The 22560-nt window shown below is 42.9% G+C and overlaps 1 protein-coding gene across 1 annotated transcript in view; it reads right to left on the reverse strand.

Annotated features, from left to right (window-relative positions):
- The window catches only part of GAS2L3 (growth arrest specific 2 like 3), a 791099-nt gene that overhangs the window by 98750 nt on the left and 669789 nt on the right, over window positions 1-22560 (reverse strand). Inside the window, exon 8 of the mRNA XM_044087786.1 lies at window positions 7534-7641. Within this exon, the coding sequence (XP_043943721.1) occupies window positions 7534-7641 (108 nt within the window). The remainder of the gene's footprint in view (window positions 1-7533; window positions 7642-22560) is intronic.

The raw sequence follows: 22560 nt of genomic DNA on the forward strand, positions 1-22560 counted from the left end.
ATTGTCCAATACAAGTTCGATGAAGTCCATTACAAAATGAATTTCTCTCCATCGAAGAAAATGACATCTATGACGACCATTACAAAACAACTGCAAACCTTCCATTTTAGGAATACTGGTAAAAAGATCTTTAAAATCAACAGTTAATAAAATTAAGTTTTCTACCCAGAGACTCTTCTCTAAACTACTTAAAAATCCCAAGAATCCTTTAGTAGTTGGAGAAATTGTGAGTACACAGGTTTAAACATTCAGCTAGCTAACAGCCAGTGGGTATATTTTTGAGACTTGTGCTGCAACTAAAGGTCTTAATGGGGGATTGGTTATATCTTTATGTATTTTTTGAATATCAAATACGGTCGGTACTTTAGGTGAGGTAATGGTAAGAAAATTAAATAATTCAGGTGTTAATAAATCCTGAATCATATGCTATAGTCACCTCATTCTTAGAACTAATGGAATAGGTGGAAACATCTTGTAGTTTCTCAAACATCTCATTCGGATAATTAATATCAAATAAAACCAGTACCCCAACTTTATCAGGTCTCATGACGCTAAACTGACTTATCATTATTAAAGTGTGTAATAAAGACCTTTCTTCACTTGTTAGGTTAAATCTAAATTTGCCATTATATAAATCAGCAAATCTATGCATGTCCAATTCACAATTTTTTCAAATGCTGACACCAAAAGGTGTAACATGGGGTTGCAAATACTCTCCTTTTTACATGTTTGAGTTTGATTTGCAATGTAACCAGTGGCACAGTGCTGCAGCGATTAGCTTGTCACCTCATAGAAAGAGGTTCTCTGGTTCAATTTTTGGTTGGAGTGCCTTCGGTGCGGCGTCTGCATGTTCTCCCTGCATTCTCTTGGGTTTCCTCCGGGTGTTCCAGTTTCTTCCCACATTCCAAAGACATGCATCTGGAGCGTTTCTCTCTGGGTCAGACTTTCTCAGTAAACAAATGTTTAAATAAATAAATTAATTAATTAAATATCCCCCAAATTAATTGAATAAAATGGCCAAACTTATTTCCTTGTATACAATTTGAGTTCTATAATGGCATCCACAACATCAAATTTCTTGGCTGGAATACATTTAACACCCTTCTGAAACAAGCTAAAATGACTTGGAGTAATATCCAAGCAGCTATAATTGAATATATTAAAACCCTTTGGGGTCTATAAAATTCTCCCAAAATCTTTGGTGATCGTAGTCTCCTCATACTCATCCTTCTCTTGCTCACTGACCTTTGATTTTCCCAATTCCCTTGCTAACTGGGGTTCTGACATCAGTGCTGTCCCATTTCTCATTTCTTTTCTGCTATCCTCTGGGACTGGCTAAAGGGTTGTCTAAACTCCCCATATCTAGGTCATTCCTTTCTTCCCTCCATTGGTGTACTGAACAGTGTCCGTGCACCATTATTATCATTGTGCTAAAGTTTGTAATTATTATTGTTGGATTTAACTGAATATGCCATGTTGTCCCTATAATGTAAGACGTCCATGTTGGTCTTTATTTTGCCTTCCTGTCTCTAAAAACACACTGCAACTCTTGTAACGGTGTTTGTCCACTTTTACAGTTTCAGTTCAAAAAATCAGCCATAAACTTGGACTTCTTTACAAAGTTGTATATTTTCTATCAGAGCAAGCATGCAGCACCATAGCTCAAAAATTTCTACTCCCTAGTCTACTATATGCCTCATCAATTTCAACCAACCTGCAGTCCTCTCAACTAGCCACATTGGAGCAATCCTATAATAAAAATGCAAAGTCTGCAAGTAACCATATCACCTGAACACATCACTGATTGGCACTTCAGCCCTTTAATTGGTTTCAGCTACCTAATGTATTATATAGCATACACTCACATTAAGACTGCACACAACATTCTCTATAGCCCAGATCATTGTTCTGCCACCAACCAGCCAGTTATTAAACTCACATAACTGATAACTGTATTCACTGAACCAAAAATCATAATGGTGACTACCTATGTTCAGTATATATATCTGAACTGTGGAATTTTCTCTTAACAAGTGTCAGAAATATTACATGTCATCTGTAATTTAAAATCTCATTGAAAATGTACCTGTCAATGAAACAGTCCTGCACTTGTAACACCCCATTACTAAGTCCCCTTCTTATACTAATCCCTATCCCATAAATATTTAAAATTCCTATTAAATCATACCCAACAGCATAGTTTTGCGCTTGTACCAACATTACTAATACTCTCCTTCTGCAACCAACTCAAATAGGTACAATGCAATCCTCACACAGTCTCCTGGGTACAGGTCTCACGTGATTAACTATTTGGATAAAATCCGTATATACCTCACCCGCTGTGCTCTAAAATTTAAAAGTGACTTTATATGCATAATAATGCTGCATGTCCTATAGATGTGAGCAAACTTAGCATGCTGTAAACACTACACAAAATACTTATCATAGTAATTACCTGTTAATACATATATCTCAGGGTTATATAGAATATTTTCTGTTGTTACTTCATGCTAACTGCCTGTGTGAATGCATGAAATGTGGAGATTTTCTTCCTGGGCTTCTGCTGACAAGGGGCTTTTCTTAGTTTTCCTTTCTCAGTAATTAAAGAGAAATAAAGTAAATAAATTAAATAAATGTTTAACATAAATCAAGGAGGAAGACTGGAAGAAGATCCAGTCAGTGCACGCTATCAGCAGACCCATTTCTAATTGTACAGAGATCTGTGGAAATGTTGGTCTTTTTTTTTTGTTTACTGGATCAGCTGAAGGCTATGGAATTGCAATCACTAAGGTTAGTGGTGTGACTGAGGTGTACAGTGTTCTGGTAGGTTTGCTCATTCTAAAATGATTGGCAAGAAAGTCAGTATTAGACACTCTTATCTTCTTGATTCTTGAAAAAAGTTGAGTTAAACAAATCAGTAAGGTGACGATTAACTTTCAAGACATTCGAATTATCGACTTCGCGGAAAAAAAGGCCAATTTCCATCCCGAGTGTCCGGGCTTCGGGAAGAGGAGGAGAGCCGGGCTTAGTAACCGACCCATCGTTCGACGGTTCGGAGATGATGAAGGACCCTCCTCCTTTCCCTCGCTACAGCCGGCTCCGCTCCTCGAGGCCAGAGTCGTGAGGCCAGGAGGAAGCATCCCTGGCAGGCTCTCGAGTTCGGTAGGGCGAGAAGCCTGCCGGCGACTTTTTTGGCGAGGTTCCGACCGGACTGCCGGAGCCGGACGCACGCCCTAGCAGGAGAGAGAGTTTTAGCAGGAGAAGGAGAGAAGTTTAAGCCTTCCTTAGGTTTAATAAGGCCTTTATCTATATGTTTATTTTTTCCTCTCTTGGAGGACCCTCGAAAAGCAGTAGCTGCACTACACTCCCACTGCAACAATGTTTTAACAGTAGGTACACTGAGAGTGGTCAAATCCTGTGATTGACATCTTGAACCTGCACTAGCAAACTTTTTAAGCCTGAGAGCCCAGGAGCCTGTGACATAATGGCAACCAATTTAGTGTAATTAGCCAAAACCAAACAACACTACAATTTTTTCTCTTTTCTTCTTTTTTCTTTTTTTCTTTTTTTTTTTTTACAAGACAAACAAAATGAAGAGGACAACCCTAAAGGTCCAAAACCAGCCAAAAGGAAAGGGAACAAAACAACACTGGGGAAGGGGAAAGCCCTCAAACAACAAAACCTCTGGTCAGAAAAAAAAATACTACACAAAAAATTACTTTACAGAAAATGCTCACTCAAAAACAAAAGATAGCAGCTTTGGAAAACAAAAACGGTTGAAGAATTAGATGAAGACAGGAAAAAAAGAAAAAAAGCACTGTAGCTCAGCCAGTTTTGAAGACACCGCCTTGCTTGTTAGCGGCAAGCGGAGATCTGGGGGACTGGTGTGGCGGTGCATCCTGGGATATTTCAGCCCAGCTAAGAGAGAGACTTCTTAATGGCATATAGCGTGCCGGAGCCGAGGAGGATCTCCAACCCATCCCATCAGTCAGAATGTAGGCGAGATAGGATCACATAACATCACCATATTTAGAGGAGGAGAAGGAGGTCAACATTAAAATCTTTGCATAGTTCATAGGTAGTTAGTAAATCTTTGCATAGTTCATAGGTAGTTAGTAGGCATGCAGTCCTGGAGATCATTAAGGATCTTAAGACTAAATTACCAATTGCCACAACACACTATCTGGTTAATAAATTGCTGAAGGTTACACAGTTGGTAAATGAAGGCTTAAAGATTCAAATCCTGTATCCTTGGAACAGGAAGCAGTTCACTAAAAAGTCAGAGCTTTAGTCTTCATCACTAACTGCCAGACACCTCTGCTTTCTGGCTAGTAGTTAAAAAGTTTTATGCAGAGATAGATAGATAGATGTATATATGTATATATCGGTACTAATGACCCAGTCGAATGAGTATTAGGCTGACAGCTTCATAGTTGAGTGCATATGGTTGACTAGACAAGTGAGAGATCACACAAATCCAGGGATTGGAGTTAGTATATACAACTACCAGAAGATTAGAGGGAGGTCTGGACAGCACAAAGGAGGCAAGCCCCCCCCCCCCCGAAGAACAATGGTTTTGTTATTTAATGTTACATTTTGAATGTCAACACGGTCTCTCGGCAAATGCATAATTCTGTACCCATTATGTTGTTTCCGACTTTATGCTGTTGATATTATTTATAATCATTTACAATCAACATTTAGTGTTTTAGATTAAAAATGGTACACCCATATGTGTGGTAATGTTATATGCATATTTACAAGTAGACACTTTATTAAAGAGTTTAAGAAACAGGGATATGGTTATGGGATGTAATTATTCACAATGGTTACAGTGTAGTTTTTTTGAGTACTGATTTAGTGATAAATTGGCTATTAGCCAGTTTGGGAAATGTTCCCCTATAGGGAAGAAATGGCATCTGTGGTTCATCAGAGGCATGAGTTAAGAAAAAGATACTTGCTACCTGACTTTTTGACACGGTTGTGCATAGAGATAAATCTCTTAGTGAGAGGGAGTGGAATTTTACATTTTATGTTCTTCTTCAATGCCTATACATGAATTTGGGCAACTTTTTTATTTATTCCTCATATGTCTAAAAGGTGGAAGTTAGGGAATGTCTGTTGGGGGAACATGCCTGCCTGCAATGGTTAGGGAGATGAACATGACTTGACTAGAGAGTTCACAACACTACGGTTAGTTTCTGTATTACCACTGAGTAGTAGAAATATAGCCAGGAAGCTGTACAAAGCTGTTTTTGTTTTGTGTGTTTTCCAGACATTATGAGAAATCAGAACTATTTACGTCTCAGAGGTGAAAAAAGAACCAAGTGGGGATGCATGAAAAAGCTGGGTTTGGGGAAGTTACAAGAAGGATGAGTGTTATAAAAGGAAATGAATGAGGTATAGGTTTGTGAGGCTGAGAGTATAATTTGGGTAGTGTGGTCAACAATTAGCACACTGATGCCTGGGATAATTTGGAGGAAAGAAGGTGAGTATGTCAGAGATGGAAAACATTAGAAGTGACTTAAGGACATCAGCAGAGGATGAAATTATTTTCTGTTACTGTTGCTTGCTCATTTCTACTATCTTTTTTTTTTATTGTTGCCCTGCAATGATGCATTTTTACTACAACTGAGGTTAGTTTGAGCATTCAGAATTACGTGTCATGCTGCTTAATTTAACTGGGTAGATATGATAATTACCAGTGTGTTTCTGGGTTTCATTTACAAGACATAAAGGTAAGGTTCAAATTGATCATTACACATTTGTGCTAAAAACAATGTGTTATGCAGTAGATAAACTATGTACTGGGCCAGTACTATTGAATGAAAGTGAGGCTTAGTGGCATCTTTAAATTTGATGTAGACACAGTAGCAGAATTGACTGGATAAGAGTTTAGAGCCCCACTCACACTTAGCACAGAACAATTAGTGGATGAGAATGTGCATTCAGGTCTAAGGGGAAAGCAACTTGCAAACCATAGGAACTAAGGGCTCTTAGCCTTGTGAGATACTGGCTTCATGAAGACCAGAATTTACTGTGAATCACACCTTCCTGCCAGTTCCAGTACCTGGAACTCAAACTCCATTGCTTAAATACTGTGGCAGATCAGGAGGTCCCTCCCAGACCATGTCTGTGGACTCTCTTGTCTAAAACGCTGACACTTATGGCAGTGCTTCATGCTGTGCTCTTCTCTCAGACCACACAGACAATGCTAGTGTGCATCTTTAGTTCATGCTATGGCTGTCAAATTCTATTATGGTTTACCTGCTTTAAGCAACAAAACTGGGATCCTTTCTATAAATGTTAGGATCAAAATCTGAACTGTGTGACCAGTAGAAAATAAACAGGGGGAGGAGCTTAGGGTCTAGAAACACTTTGCTGGGGGGGGATATGACTCAGGATTTCAGAAAATGTCAGAGCAAGGTCTATTCAATGTAGCATAAGTAATAAGGAGTTTTTTTTGTTGAATAAAGCAGTAGTCTGCCACTTGTAGGTGGTCAGAGATTGTGATTTCTATAAGAGAAAGGTAACCAGTTTCATGCCGACGGCAGTTTGGTTGTGTTTTCTTACTTCCAAAAAATATCTGTAACAATCGTCAATTAGTTGTTTCTTGTGTTGACATTATGGGAACAGCAGCTAATACTAATCAAGGCCTTCAAGATTGTGCCTTGAGAATATTTAAGTGTACAAATCAAATCTCTCCAAAGTAAGTGACAAACTAAACAAAGCTTTACAGTCTTCAGTGTTTCAACATAAGTGGATAAATGCAGGAAAAAGTAATGTCACAGCACAGGCCTCTTATTCCAGGAACTTCAAAAAAAATAGTGAAGAAACAAATACATTCTCATTCACAGATTCAGCAAGGAGGTACCGAACGGAAATATATCCAAAGTATACACGTAATCCCCAAAAATACAGCAGTACATGAGGTAAACAACCAAGACTTGCTTTACTGAAAAAGTAAACCGCATTAGAAAATGAGAAGGTAGTTAAGGCACTTTAGCTGATAAGGTGAAGGTCAACTTTTTACTGCCTCTTACTTGTAAGTATACATAAACATACAGCAGGGCACACAAATACAAAAGTGCTCTATGGTGCATGTTCACATAATGAATTAATTCAGTGTAATAAATTATTAAAAAACAATTTAAAGTTCTAAGCTATCTCAAAAAGATGGGGTCCCAATGACCTCCTGAAGACACACAATGAAATTTATCAGTAACTAAAGGCGCTATTTCTAACACCATAAGGGATCTGGGCTGCTACCACTTTCAAACTATACAGTCAGCACAACACAGAATTCAAATGCTGTAAATGAGAATGAGTACAAGTGGGATTTAAACAAATAAACAAAACCAAGCTATCCAGATTATTAAGCATACTATTCTTAGTCTGGCAAAGAAACATAAAAAAGAGAAATGGAACAAAACAAAGGAAGCAGCACATACTCTATAAAATAAATGCAATTTTATGAAGGCCTTGGAGAATAAAAATTTTAAAATGTCACTACAGTCTCACGTGCCCACTTACCCTAATGAAAAGAATCTTGTCTCCTAGGCGATAGCGCCCTTCAGATAAATACTCTATAGAAAACCGATGTGAACAGTTGCAAGGAGGATCTTCAGCAATGTGCTTAACCTACAGAAAGAGAAAAATGCAGAGTGCTTACTTCTAGCCTTCAAAGATACAACAAAAAAGAAACCATTACAGTGCATCATACTCACCATAAGCAGAGTTTCAAGTAGAGGTCAATGAAACAATAAATCATAACACTTGGGTTTATCCACCAGCTGAATGGTGTTGGCCAAACCATTTCACCTACAGCAGTTTTCTTCCCTGTAAAGGCCAACGTTAGGCTTGTGCTAGGGAAAGCACTGAAGTAAATGGCAAGTGTTTCCCATACATACTGCAATGGCATGCATTCTCAAGTTCTTTGAGGCTACAACCTCTGCAAGAAGTGTGACATTGGTAACCACGCCTACAGTGCCCCTTTGAGCAGTAATATCTTTACAAAATAAACTAATAATCTAAACTAAGCAAGACAGCTCAAAATGTAGGCAATATATAATGTCTTTTCACAAAGTGGAGCAGAAGGGTGGGTACATTCACAGATGTAATGAATTCTGTGAACTTGCCATAATCTTGCATGTAGATGCTCATGTGCATCTTCGTTGACTAAGAAAAGCTGGGTCCACTCAAGCCCTAGAAGGCCAGCACCACAAATGTTGGCATACTATAAACTACTTTCCCTCTACACACAGTTCGTTCCTTGGTCTCTAGCAGCCTGCACACAGGCAGATCATAATGCACTCAGTTCATCAAGACCGCCAAAGGAGGACGATGGAGGACAGGAATGTCGGTTAAGTATTCACAGATCATACAGATTAAGCATTGTTAGGTTAGCGTTGTCGCCTCACAGCAAGAGGTTCTCCGGTTCGATTCTCGGCTGGGGTACCTTCTGTGTGGAGTCTGCATGTCCTCCATGTGGTCGCGTGGGTTTCCTCTGGGTGCTCCGGTTTCCTCCCACATCCCAAAGACATGCAGTAGGTGGATTGGACACTCTAAATTGGCCCTAGGCGTGAGTGTGTGCATGTGTGTGTGCCTTCTGTGGAAGGTTGGGCACCGGGCTGGCAACTCGACACTGTAAAAAGTACAGTTTTGTACCTACCATAAATGTAGATGTTCGAAGATCCACCATATCCCCCAGTCTCTTGCCCCAGAGATGTCAAAGGCCTTAAAAAAAAGGCCCAAAGCAAAAATAGAAAAAACACCCAATCACCCATGAACCACCCTGCACAGAGGGGAAGGAGAGGAGGATCTGCAATTGGCAATGTCTTCAATGACAACATTCATTTATGGTGCAAAACTGTACCATGTTCTTCATCTTCCACACATTGCTGCAGTCACCTCTCCAGTCAAGAATCCCAAAGCAGGTAAAAAGGAGGTTGGCAAAATCATAAGCATTGGGGAGCTGCTAACATGCCCTGTAAAACTGCAGTGGCAAACCCAGCCCTAGATTTGGAATAAAGAGGGAGGTGGTAATGTTTTAAAAAGTGTGCACTGACTCCAAAAGTAGCTGCCCAAAATATCTTTAATAAAAATGGGCAAAATGAATAGATTGTTAATAATGCCAATAGAAAAAACCTTAGCATAAAAAAAAGTAGGGTTAGCAGGACGAGGATCCTATCCCTATGAAATATAGGAAAATGTTGTTCTGCCCATAGAGCCCTGTAATTCAGATACCCTTCTAGCAGGCGTAATGGCCAACAAAAGCAGTCTTCCAAGACAAAAACCAAGGAAATGATTGCTTGCCTGGGACAAAAAAGGGAACTGAACTGATGGGCCAAGGAGAGGGCTGCCACTAAACTCCCCTCAGCAGGGGTACCAGTGTGGGCGTGGCCAATCTGGAAGCAAAACAGATCTATGTCTGGTTCCCCAAGCCATCGATCAACTGTGAAATACATGAGGATCCAATTTCCACTATCCACTCTGCTCAAAACATCTGCTAAGAGTTCTGTGCTCCCGCAGAAAACCTACCTTGCCTGAGTGAGTGAGGTGCAACTGAGAGCAGTCTCTCCAAAAAAATCAGCTTGTGTCTGCAAAGAATACGAATGAGTTCCCCTTGCTTGTTGATGTACCACATGACTGTTGTTGTCCTGTTGAAATTGGTTGAAGTAGATCCTTGAAGGCCATCAATCATGTTTGACTGCTAATGTCTCCTTTGATATGATATGCAAATGTCTTGAAGTCATTTCCCATTGAAGTCCCCATTTATTGAAGTGTGCCATGCAGCCATGTCTGATCATCTGCAAGATCCGTTAAGATCTCGAATCGGTCGTGTCAGAGAGTCCAGTCCCTTGTTTGGGTGACATTCCACCACCACACACAATCTTCTTGGATGCAGCATTATCTGAATGACAGTTCAAATCGTGGCAGTGTTGCAGTTTTGTCCATACGCTTTTTTACCATTGTAGCTTCCTCATATGCAGTTTGGCATTGGGAAGCACCAGAATACAAAGATGCATGAAACCCCAAGCCTGAAGGACTGTCCTTGCAGTCAGCCTGACATCTTGATTTGGGAATGTCCAGGTATGTGTTGAGAATAGAATTTGTCCTGCAGGCAATGAAAAAAGCCAACAAAATTAATTTGAGGAGCTGCCAGACAGGAGGGATCTGGAGGCTGCTGATCATACAGGTCATTGGGTCTGTTTCACGGTGGGTCTCCCCTACCACCACACCTGAAGATTGTGGGGGAACTCCACGTCCTAGGCCTGAAAAGAACCCTGAGCATGAGCTCTGCCCATGAGCCTAGCCCCTGCCCCGCCTAGATTCTGCCCAGACTGAAAATCAGAAGAAGGAGCCCATCATCCAGTAGGCCCAATTTCTGCTAAACTTTGGGGCTGCAAAAAAAAAAATCTTAACTGTCTGCATAGACTTAGCTTTGTCTTTTTTTTCTTCAAAACTGACTCCACAGGAACCAAACAGAACTTCAGACTGAAGGAGCATCCAAAATTCGAGCTTTAACATGCTGACACAAGTTCTCCTCCTTAAGCCAAGCGCTAACGAATATAACTGATCCAGTGGCAGCCACCCTGGAAGAGCTGAAGAGAGCAAAAACCACACTGCAAAGAATGCTTACCCACAACTAAACTGCAATTCCTTACACTCAATGCCCATTAGAGTAAGAGTGAAGAGGTTTTTTTTTACCCACCCAATCCAAAGCTCTAGAATTATCCATAGGAAAACTGGATTCTTTAACACAGAGCCCCTGACACCCTTAGGTCCCTGGCTAATAGTTTCGGGTCAGCTCTTGGGCTCTTATACAAAGGGCAAAGAACCCTGATTAAGGTAATCAAGAACCAGAAGAACTAGGGCTGACGCCAGAGGAAGGCAAACCAGGCCTGACCTTGGAAGCAAGAAGAAGGCCTAACCACCTTATGCAAAGAGAATCCGTAGCGGATGGATGACTCATCCTGCTTGGACTTTCGATTTTTTTTTCCCGCTTCTTCATCAGCAAGAAAAGGCAAAAAAGAAAAAAAAAAAAATATCTACTTAGGCCAACTAACGGTCTCTTGGTCTGAAAACTCAGAAAAAATTTCAGACGCTTGAACGGCACTTGCAAATGCTGGACTGAGGATATATGTCGGTCGGTCTGCGCTTAGTACCACGTAGCACTGGCTGGCCGATCTGGCGACCATGACCCGACGCCAGCAGATGAAGAACATCCTCCACTGCCAATCATGAGCGGACAGATGATCTGCTGTGGCGACCCCTAACCGGGAAAAGCCAAAAGAAGAAGAAGCAAGTACCTAACTTTCTTATCTGAAATGATCAGATACAATCTTTGATGGACAGGAAATAGTCTCATGCTCATCACCTTAGATGGCACCACATGGGAACATGTTAAGTGTAGTACTGTAGGAGCCCGGAACCTAAAACACACCTGAGCTTATAGTGTGTCTTGCAAAAAGTGTTTAGAGAACCCCACATAGTTGCACAAGTATTATCTGCCAAGGCATTCTTGAGGAAGGCCTGAGAGGCAGACACTTTCCTAAGAGAATATGGGCAACTGTTTACAGCTGTACAACTATTTGCCCAATGAAACATCTGAATCCCTAGACCCAAGTTTCTTAGTGGACAATGAAGCAAATGGTAAGGGACCTTTTTTTAATTTACTTGTTTCTGCCTAGACAGAATTACAACTGTATAACACCCCCCTTAGTCTAGTATCAGGTAATAAAATGGTAAGGTGTGTATAAACTGATTTATTTCAGTCCTAGTTGCTACTTTAGGCAGAATGATAAACTAGTGCATAGGAATACCTTCTCCTTGTGAAAACTCAGGTAAGGTGGCTTGATGTACAGGGCCTCCAATTTGGAACTCTTCTGGCAGATGTACCTACTACCAAAAACACTGCTTTCAATGATTTTTACTTCAAATTCTTCCTGGCTGCAGATTCAAAGGAAGCAGCAGTCAGAACTTCTAAAATGAAGCAGAGATCCCAAAGAAGGGCAGACTCTTTCAGGAGGGAAAACAGAAATGTGCCCCTTAAAACACTTTGCAGACTTTCAAAGATGCTAGGGAGAAAGTACTAGAGCTCAGATGGAAATTAGATATAGCTTCTAAATATACCTTAATAGAAGAGTAGCTTAGAAAAAAAAAAAAAGTAGGTAAATCAGTACAGGTGGGATTGAATTCAAAAATGTGTTGGTGGACTAAATAGCAAAAAAAAGTCTTACCATAATGTGCCATCTGTTTTGTTGATCTTCGTTCATTCATTACTGATGGGTTATCTGTTCCGTCCTCTGAACTGAGCCGGACAATATCAAGCTTGCGTCAGCCCAAAACTCTCGAGCCATGGTCCTACCCACAATGCTCTGCTCCCTAGTACAGCAGATCGAGTTTGCAAGTTGATAGATAAAAGTAGAGGCTACCTCTGGTCATAAGAGACCTACAAGAAAGGAGTACATAAGATCAACCAAGAACCTCCAGATGGGGGACGGAGGGTGGGAAGTAATGAATGAACAAAGATCAACAACACAGATGGAACGTTATGGTAAGACATAACTTCTTTATATGATGTTGTTAATCTTCGTTCATTCCTTACTGATGGGACAGAGTCCCCAGCTACCTGTATCCCTGGGTGGCCCTCATGGAAGGACATTCCTGAGCACCATAGAGCCAAAGGAAGCTCTACCTCTGGAGGCCAAGTCCAATTTGTAATGAAGAATAAAGGTATGAGGTTTGGCCTAAGTTGCAGCTGAGCAAATATCATTGAGGGAAGCCTTAGCATGGAAAGCTGCTGAAGTTGCCATAGATCTTGTAGAACATGCTTTCACTCTATGAGGCAAGGTGATATTGTTCTTATGAAGCCAATGTAACTTTTGATACAGGATGACCCCATCTAGGTCCAGAAAAAGCCAGAAACAGTTGGCCTGATTTATGGGTAGATTTTGTTCTGTCCAGATAAAATCATAATTGCCTATGAACATCCAAGGAGTGCAGGCAATACTCTCCCTTGTTAGAATGGTTAGGAAAAAACACTGGGAGATCAATAGACTGGTTGATAAGATTGCTCTGACACCACTTTTAGTAAAAAGGTGGAGTTGGTTCTCAGTGATATCCTGTCCTTATGGAAGATAAGATGGGGAGGTTTGATGCATAAGGCCTGAAGTTCTGACAATCGTCTGGCCGATGTGATTGCAATCAGAAACAGTCTTTCAAGAGAGAGATCTTACATCACAAGAAGATGCTGGTTCACAGGGTGGAGCTGTTAAAGCTTGCAGCACCAAAGCCAAATCCCAAGGTTGTACGGGTTCTCTAAAGGGAAGTTTTAGGTGGATAACCCCTTTCAAAAAAGTCTTACAGAGTCTGTGTGACATAAGTGAAGAATCTTGAAAACCAATATGAAAATTTGAGATGGCAACCAAATGTACATGGATAGTAGAGGCAAACACCCCAGACTGGAAAAGATGTGATAAGTAATCCAATACCACAGAGACCGAGGCTGACAATAGAGAGAACCTCTTCCATTTGTCAAGATAGATTAGTCTGGTGGACGAACAGGGGATGAAAGGTTTTCATGCCCGACAATCATAGGAAGTGGAGAAACCAAGCAGTCAGTTTCAGGGTTGTTAGAGTGGGGTGAATCAGGCACTACAGATGGGAGATCAACATTGGGGATAGATTGAGAATCCACGATTTATCTAGCAGGTGAGGCTAGAGGAAGGGAAACCAGACTTGTTGAGGCCAATATGGAGCAATGAAGATCACTTTCCTCTTCAACTGTCATGTTTTCTTTAGAAATCAGGAGATGAGGGGAAGGAGGAGGATAGGCATAAAGAAGACCCGAGGGCTAGGCGTGGACTAGAGCGCCCCTTGTTGACTGTCCCCGAGGGGGATCAGGGCAAAGTAGTTGCTGCACTTGTAGTTGGTTGGGGAGGCAAATGGGTCGCAGCAAGGCTGGCCCCAGTGGTGGAAGATTTTTACTGCTATCAGGGGATTGAGGGATCACTCGTGAAGCTGTAGAATGCACCTGCTCAATTTGTCCTCTATCATGTTGGAGCTCCTGGGAATGTGTGTTGCAGTCAGAAAGCGGTTGTGAGATATCACCCATTGCCATATTTTCAAGGCCTCTCGGCATAATGGATAAGATCTGGTGCCCCCTTGTTTGTTGATGTACCAGACCACTGACATGTTGTCTGATTGGATCGCAATAGTCCCTGATGGAAGGATGGAGTGAAATGCTTACAACGCTAGAAGCACCGCCCTCATTTCCAGGATATTGATATGCAAAAGGGCCTCCGTCTCCAACCAGGTGCCTTGAACCGAGTTTCCCTGACATAGCCCCCCCCTCCCATCAGGGAGGCATCCGTGGTCACCGTGGTTATACAGACATCCACCAGAGTAAATCTTGCTTGCATCTCTGAGTCACACTTGTTTGAAAAGACAAAGGGTGTTTTAGAGGGTACCACTGAGTGAGAAGTAGCCACTGAAGATGTTTCATGTGGAATCTGGCTAGAGGAACAATGGTAATTGAAGCTGCCATTGACCCCAATAATGTACAGATCGAACTGGGGATTTGTGGTGATAAAGCAACGGTTGAATTTGTCTTATTCTCTGAAGTCTGTGTTCTGGAAGGGATGCTGTGCAATTTCCCGTGTCCAACAGTACCCCTAAGAATTCCAAAGACTGAGTTGGGGTTGTGTTGGATCTCTCTCGGTTTACAGCGATTCCCAGGCTTCGAGCTGTTAAGAGTATACTGCAGGGCTTCTTCCAGTAGACGCTTGGTGGGGGCGGTAAGGAGCCATTCGTCTAGATATGGAAAAGCCTGGAATCCTTGAAGTCGCAAGTGAGCGATAACCACTGCCATGCATTTTGTGAACGCTCTGGGAGCTGTAGAGAGACCGAAGGGCAGGGCTCGAAACTGGTAGTGACTGGCTCCTATATGGAAGCAGAGGTATCTTCTTGTGCGTTTGTCCATTTTTATGCGGTAATAAGCATCTTGAAGTTCTACAGAGCACATCCAATAGTCTTCTTACAGAAGAGGAAGGATAGACTGAACCGTGACCATCCGGAATTTCTCTGTTTTTACAAATTTGTTTAGTGTACTGAGATCCAGAATTGGTCTCCAGTCCCCTGTCTTTTTTGGCACTAAAAAGAACCTTGAGTAAAATCCGGATCTTATCTGGTCTGGGGGAACCATCTGGATGACTCTCTCTGTAACAGCTTTTTGATTTCGTGTGCTGCTGTTTCCCTTTGAGTGGGATGTCGGGTAACACTCTTGATGAGACTGGGCAAAGATGGAAGGGGATGTGATAGCCTCTGGATATAATCCGTTGTACCCAAGAGTCGGTTGTTATGTTTTGCCAGGCAGCAAGGTACAAGGAGAAACAACCCCCGACTGCTTCCATAAGTGAGCAGTCGGGCAATGCTTCAGGAGCACTGATGGGGTTGGCCAGAGAAAGAATCTCTAGAATCCCGGCTTCGCGGACCTCCTCTGCCCCAAAAGGGGCATCTTCCATTGGAGTCCCCCCGCCTCTAGGGAAAAACTCGGCATGTGCATCCCGGAAAGAACACTGATTTCTTGTGCCAGATCTTTCCACTCCTCTGACTTCTAGAGTAGAATCTCTGAGGGGTGCAGTGTCTGACACCAACGGCAGACAAGGTCTTGCCATCTTGTTTGCACCATGCCAGAGTATCCTTGACTTTAGGGCCAAACAAAGAAGAGGCCTCTGTAGGGGCTTCATGAAGGAAGCCTTAAAGAAGTCCACAAAGTAACAAAAGCACATCCAGGTATGTTGCCTGGCGACTATACCTGCGCCTGCCGCTCTAGCCACCCCTTCCATTGCGTGAGAAATAAGACGCATGGAAGAGTTGGAAATGGACTCTTTTTTTTTTGGGACTAATAAATGCTTAATGCTTATTTCTTGCTTTGTGGTTGCTGTGATTACTACATCTTGGTGCTGGCCATTTCTTTACTGATTCCTGGCTATCTGAGAAGCCACATCATCACGGACTTAATCAGAAACAGCTCCTGCCAAGGTTTTCGAGAGCTGGTTGATAAGATCTCGCTAAAGCCTGGTAAAATGTGCCAAATAATTCAAAGACCTTACGGTGAAGGTCGATGAAGCAAACACACGCTTCCCTAATCTGTTAATCGCCTGGGACTCCTTGTTGGGCAAAAGGACAGTTTGGCTCTCTTCTGCCAAATCCTTCTTAGCAGCTGCCACCACCATAGCATCTACTGGGAGGCCACGTGACCAGTGGGGGGGGGTGATAATATTTTATCTGGCCTCTTAGGTATCGCTTCTATGGTGTCAGGAGCCTTTCATGTGCGGTGCACGATGAGCTCATCGGCAGGCGGGGTGACCCAGGAGGTATGGGGCTGGACACGAAAACCCTGCAGGAATACGGATTCCTCAGAGGAAGGATTAGAGGGCTTCCAGTCACCCCTCTAAGGATCTCAAGGATGTCACCAAAGGACACCTCATCAGAGGGTGACTGTGGGGACCCTTCCCCGTCATCAAAATCCATATCTTCAGTCAAAGACACCTCAGTGGAGTCCATGTGTTTCCTCTTACATGATGCTTTGCGGCGTGCTTCCTCAGTGGGAGGTTCTGGGGAAGACTGCAAAGAGGGGGTCTCCTGAGGAGGAGAGACCTGAGGCTCGTGTACCTGGTGTCCGGGAGGTGAAGCTTGTGGCAGTTGCGGCACAGAGGGGGGAGATAAATGAGCTTTGCCAGCAGAGGCAAGCGCCCTCTCCATGGCCTAGAAGGCTGGCCCACCCAAGGTGGGATGGGAGCCCGGAACTGAGCATGACAACCTCAGAACCAGGGTCACACCCCGCCCCAACAAGCCCGCCCCCAGACCAAGAGTCTCAAGAGGACCGTGAACCATAAGAGAGAGAGCATCCCTGGAATGTGCCATAAAAAAAAAAAAAAAAAAAAAAAATCGGCGTGGAGCCAGGAATGCCCTCCCCAAAGGCACAGCCACTGGTCTGAGAACAGCCAGATGCCCAGTGCACCGGAGGCCACAAGGACGACTCTGGTTCCAAAGTGAGATCCACTGTTGGAGTTGGAGGGAGGGAAGCTGCTGTTGAAGTAATAGGCTTCGAGACTTGAGTGGAAGTCGAAGGAGGAGTATACGCTACGCTGGGGTTTGAGGTAAAATATGCTTACCTGAATGAGGGAACATGGACTTCAATGGTTGAGAGAGACCTCTGGCCACAAGCAACTGGTCAACAAGCCGGAAGACATCCTGCTCAGAAAGAGTCTTGATTGACCTCATGGAAAAGGCTGATGGCGATTCTGGCCTTTCCAGGAAAGGACTATATTGACTGCTTGCAAAAGGATCCAATGAAGTGGAATATTTGGTCCTTGCTAATTCAATAGGTGCAGAGCTTGGAGCCGAGGAAGTGTGCACCAAAGAAAATGGTGTGGAAAATGTCTGCACTGAAGATGTCAGCGCCGTGGTAGTTGAAGGTGTCTGCACCGTAAAGGCAAAGGTCTGCCATGAAGGGTACAGTGCCTTAGTGGAAAGTGTCTGCACCAGCAATAAGGATTGTGCCGGGATGGACTGCACCGAAGTACAAGTCAGTGCCAAAAAAGTCTGCGCCGTGGAGTACAAAAAAGTCATACTTGGAGCCGAAGGTGACTGTACCAATGGTGACGAAGGGGACTGAACTTGTATTGATGGTGCCGTTAGGGGTTGCAACAAAACTGTCGGAATCGAAGTTGTCTGCACCGGGAACTCCAGTGCCGATATCGATAAAGGAGACATGGGTTTAGTCAGGATCATTTGGGGTGGTGCCAAGCCTGGAGCTGACAGGGTCGCAGGTGGCAGCCCTTAGTAGTAATCAATTTCACCTTCTTGTGAGTTGACTCCCTACGATCTCCAGAGGGAGAAGGGAGTAACTGATGAAGAAGAGGAAGAACGCATCTTGTGGGGTTTAACAGGAGGGGGTGAGCCCTCCGAACCAGAAATAGCCTCAGAGAATGGAGACTTGGAGACCTTTCAATAACTTATTCTTCTTCTCGTTGAGAGTCTTGGTAGAGACGTTTTACAGATCCCACATGGAGGATCTACAGTCAAGTGGGAGACATTAAGACAGTAGACACAAAAGTCATGGCCATCGGAAAGCGGTAACTTACGGCCGCAATCCTTGCATTGCTTGAAACCAATGGAACTTTTCTTATCCGATATAGCTGTTGTGGAGAAGCACAGTAGCAAAAGGAAGAATAACGGCTACCCAAGAAAAGGGTAAAAAGAGAAAAGAAAGGATTACCAATGATGGTAATGGAGAATTACTACAAGGTAAGGAAAGAGGATAATAAAGGGAAAAGACTAAAGGGAGAGGGAGTCTAAAGTGTGCGATAGGGTAGGAAAATATTAGAATAAACTTTTGAGAAAATTTTAGAGTAATAATATATAAACTGTCAAAAAGTAGACGCTTATCTGAGAGAGTGGCTTGACATGGCTGTGCAGCAATGCAGCAAACGAGATCTGAAGTAACAGGGAGCAGAGCATTCTGGGTAGGATCTTGACTCGAGCGTTTTTGGCTGATGCAAGCTTAATATTGGCCAGCTCGGTTCCAAGGACTGAACCAATAACCCATCAGTAAGGAATGAACGAAGATTAACAACATCAGATATGTCCATTTACTCTTGAAAACCTTTGAGCATTAGCACCACTGTATTAGGGTAAGACGAGTCCCTAGTCTTTACAAGTGTAATAGCAATTTGGTTACGTGAAGAATATGAAAGGCTGGAAAGGTCTAGCATGACTGAGTTTAGGAGGTCTTCACATGGATTGATTTCAACAACAGATGAGGCCAAACTGAAGGAAACCCCATACCTGCTACCGGCCTTCATACATTTGATCAAAGTGTTTGTACCATCTTGCTTTAAGACTGAATCTCAGAATGAGGAGAAACAGGGAAAAAGCATAAAGAAATCCCTAGGGTAAAACCATCCTGAGCATGTTCTGTGGCAGGGGGGGGGGGGTAGAAGAGCTAATGGTCATTATTGCAAACAGACTTCAGCAAGGCTTTTTCAGAGCTGGAAAATTTTCACTGCTGTTGACTCGATGAAAGGCCACTCTTGGGGCATCAGCAAGCAGCATCTCAGCTTAATGGCGAAGGAGTTGTAATCCCCCAGGATGTGAACTTCGAGCAAAATGTGGTTCAAACATGCAGCGCACGTTGGTTCTCGCTACTTGTAGATATATCAGAACACAGATTTATCGCTACTCTGTAGAACTATTGCATCCAGGGAGATGAGTATGCAATGTTTGCAGAGCCAAAGAGGCCAGCCTCACCTTATGATTTTAAAATGCAGTTTGGCCTTGCGCTGTGAACATCTGACTTGGACTGTTCACCCTTAGTAAAACATCCCCACCATGGGATGTTGGCATCCATGGTGACAGCCACTATGGGGGCATGCCTTGGAGATCTTCAACTGTTGGCCTAATAAATGAATCATCTGACACCAGTAAAGTCCAATAGAGGAGCCTCATGTAGAAATGGACACTGTAAATGGTCACTGCCATGAGCCCCACTATCCAGAAGAATCCACATCTGACACCTTCTCAGCCAGAAAGATTCTCTACTGCTTTATGTGCACATAAAATCCTCTCTGTGGGAAAACATCTGCATGACAGGGTATTCAATGTGCACATGATGAATGTGAGGATGTGTGTGGACTCCATCTGAAACTTTGTAGTGTTTATTGTGTCTCCCAGGGACAGAGTGAGAATTAGAACAGACTCTTTCACTAACAGTAAACTGAGTCTTGCTGAGGTGCCAAGGGGCCAGTCAACTTGATAAGGGGAAACATTCACCTTTTGCAGTCTTTGAGTTGCGACTGCCACCAGGGACATGCATTTAGTAAACATATTGGGGACTGACCAGAGATAAATACGGGAGAGTGCAGAACTGATAGTGACTGACTCCTTACTTGGATCGGTGGATGTCTCCAGGACTTCCCTATGATTTTTATGTGAAAATTGGTGCCATGGAGGCCCAAAGAGCACATCCAGTCTTCTTTAGACAAATGTGAGAGGCTAGACTGGACTGTGACCGTGTGAGAGGATTCTTTTGGAATGAATTGGCTTAGGCCATGGAGGTCAAGAATGGGGCTGAGGCTATTTTTCTTCACTGGTATTAAAAATGTACAGAAAAACATAAATCCTTTCTGATATAGTGTGATCTTCTGGATGACTATTTTTAGAGAGAAAGAATACTTCTGTCTCTTCTTACAGTGTGAAACATCTGTAGAGAGAGGAAATGGAGCATGGATGAGGTGATAAATGGAATTGCATAACCTCTGAATGTTGCTATTCACTGCTGTTCTCACAATGTGTCTTAGCTGATGGACAATCACATAGGCAGGTGGAGAAACAAACAAGCTCAGAATATCCCAGTAGATGGCTAGGTCCTCATGGATTAGCCTATTTTCCCAAAAAAGTGGGCCGTAGAACCAGGTTGTGGAGGACTACCACTACTGTTGGGCTGATGACCAAATATTGCTCTGCCATCAAAGGAGGCATTCATATGGATTGCTACAGCACCTTAAGTGATCTTTATAAAGTGCAGTCAGGTGTGATGGCATAGATCTATGCCAGTATCTGTAGTCTTTGCCACACCACCTTCTGAACTGTAAAAGCAAGGCACATAGTGAGGTTTGCAATAATATAATTGCCAGGTGAGACTTCAACTTTATCTATATGTACCCTTTTGGAACCTCTGACAATGACTAGCTCATCACACCCTTTAGCCTGGGTGTGATGTATAGTTTACTGCCCTCAAGGTAAGAGAGGAGGATTTGTAAATGTGCTTTCAAAGTCTGTTTATGGCTGTAGAATTCTTACCTGGTGGACTGAAAGTAGGCTTCCACTCCACATAATCCTAAAGTGGTACCTCCACAGTAACAGAATCAGGCTTGCTATCTATCTACACCATGCCCAGCCACTATGTGGTGGGAGGACCTTATCTTGCCTCCTTGGAACAAGGGATACAATATCAAGGTTTTCTCATGCTGTCTATATCACTAGACATACCATCTTGTTGACTGGGAGTACCACCCAGGAAAGTGAAAAGAGAGCCTACAAGAACTAATTGCAGGAAGCACCAGGGACAGAACTGACCATCCTACCCTTTGCCTCATGAACTGCAATAACTTCTCAAATTTGGGAATATCCAGGAGAGATGGGGAAACTGAGTTCTTACTCTCATCAGTGTCTGGTGTGGAAGACTCCCACGAAGAGTGCAGTCAAAATGCCTCCTTTTAATCTGGTGGTTTCATCTTTATCTCAGGATGTACCTGCCTAATGAAGAGGAAGCAGAGTGCATTCCAGACCTGCTAGAGACATCCTGTTAGGGACCATCTGTCCCTTTATTTTTTTCTAGGAAGGGACGGCTGGGAGCAGTTGCCAGCACACTTTCAGTTGATCCCAAAACCTGTGCATTCGCCATGAAGGCAGCTGCACTCAATGGATAATAGGCTATGGTCTGTTTTTATATGGATGAGGCCTTAGCAATGACAGCAGAAGCTGCTCGGGCCAAGGCTTAAAAAGGTAAATTCTGACCCCAAAGGCCCAAACCCACAGAACAGAAGCACTATTTGAAGCTAAACCTGACCTGCGAGATGAGCATCGAACTCTGGCGACCTGATCATCAGGACCAAATGCTTCAAGCCTGACACTGGTGCCAAAATACTGACCCCAAAGCCTAAAGCTCACAGTGTTCCCCAGATTGAAGACATTGACACCTGTACTTGTGGCACAGACAAACATGCTGAAACAGAGGTGGTTAAATCCAATACGTTTGACGGACCTCTTCACACTCAGCAAGAGCTGGGTTTGAAAAATCGACATACAGAAAAAAGTGGCTTGCAACTGGCCTGATAAATATAGTAAAAATGGTTTTGAAAAATCAGTGACACTCTACATGACCTGCAAATAAAGAAGATGGGTCTTGGGAAAAACTGCAGGAAGCCTGTGCTACTCCTTCCACTACCCATTTCAAGATACCCAAGTGCAGGGCACTTTGATGAGAACAAAATTACTCAAAGAAGAAGGGCTAGCACAGAACAAAATAAATGCTATACATCTCAACATCACATAAAAATGAAACCATCAGTTCTTCACTTAGCAAGAGAATGCTCAGAATTATGAAAACTGGGATCTTAGACACCCTGATAGAGGAGCTCATCCTACTCCAGAGTGCTGGAACACATCTCATCATTTGGAAGAATTATAACAGATGGAGGGGGAAATGAACGGTTCACTTGGCCTCTTGCCTCATTTTTTCTTTTCAAGCCACTGTTCTTATCCTTGTGACTTGTGAGGAGGAGGTTCAGTTCTGTAGGCAGATGGAGCTGACCTCAAAGTCAACACTCAGGATCACACTTGATCACAGATGCCTGGTGTATCTTTGTATGTAGCTAACTTATACCTGTTCTTCTCATATTTAATAGCAGTGTTTCCAAATGGTTCACAAATCATGTATTTGTTACTGATGTGCACTATCTCTGAACATACAACACAAAATTCACCCAG

This window comes from Protopterus annectens, chromosome 11.part0 (genome assembly GCF_019279795.1).
Source record: "Protopterus annectens isolate FY-2018-M chromosome 11.part0, PAN1.0, whole genome shotgun sequence".
In the NCBI taxonomy this organism is placed as follows: Eukaryota; Metazoa; Chordata; order Ceratodontiformes; family Protopteridae; genus Protopterus; species Protopterus annectens.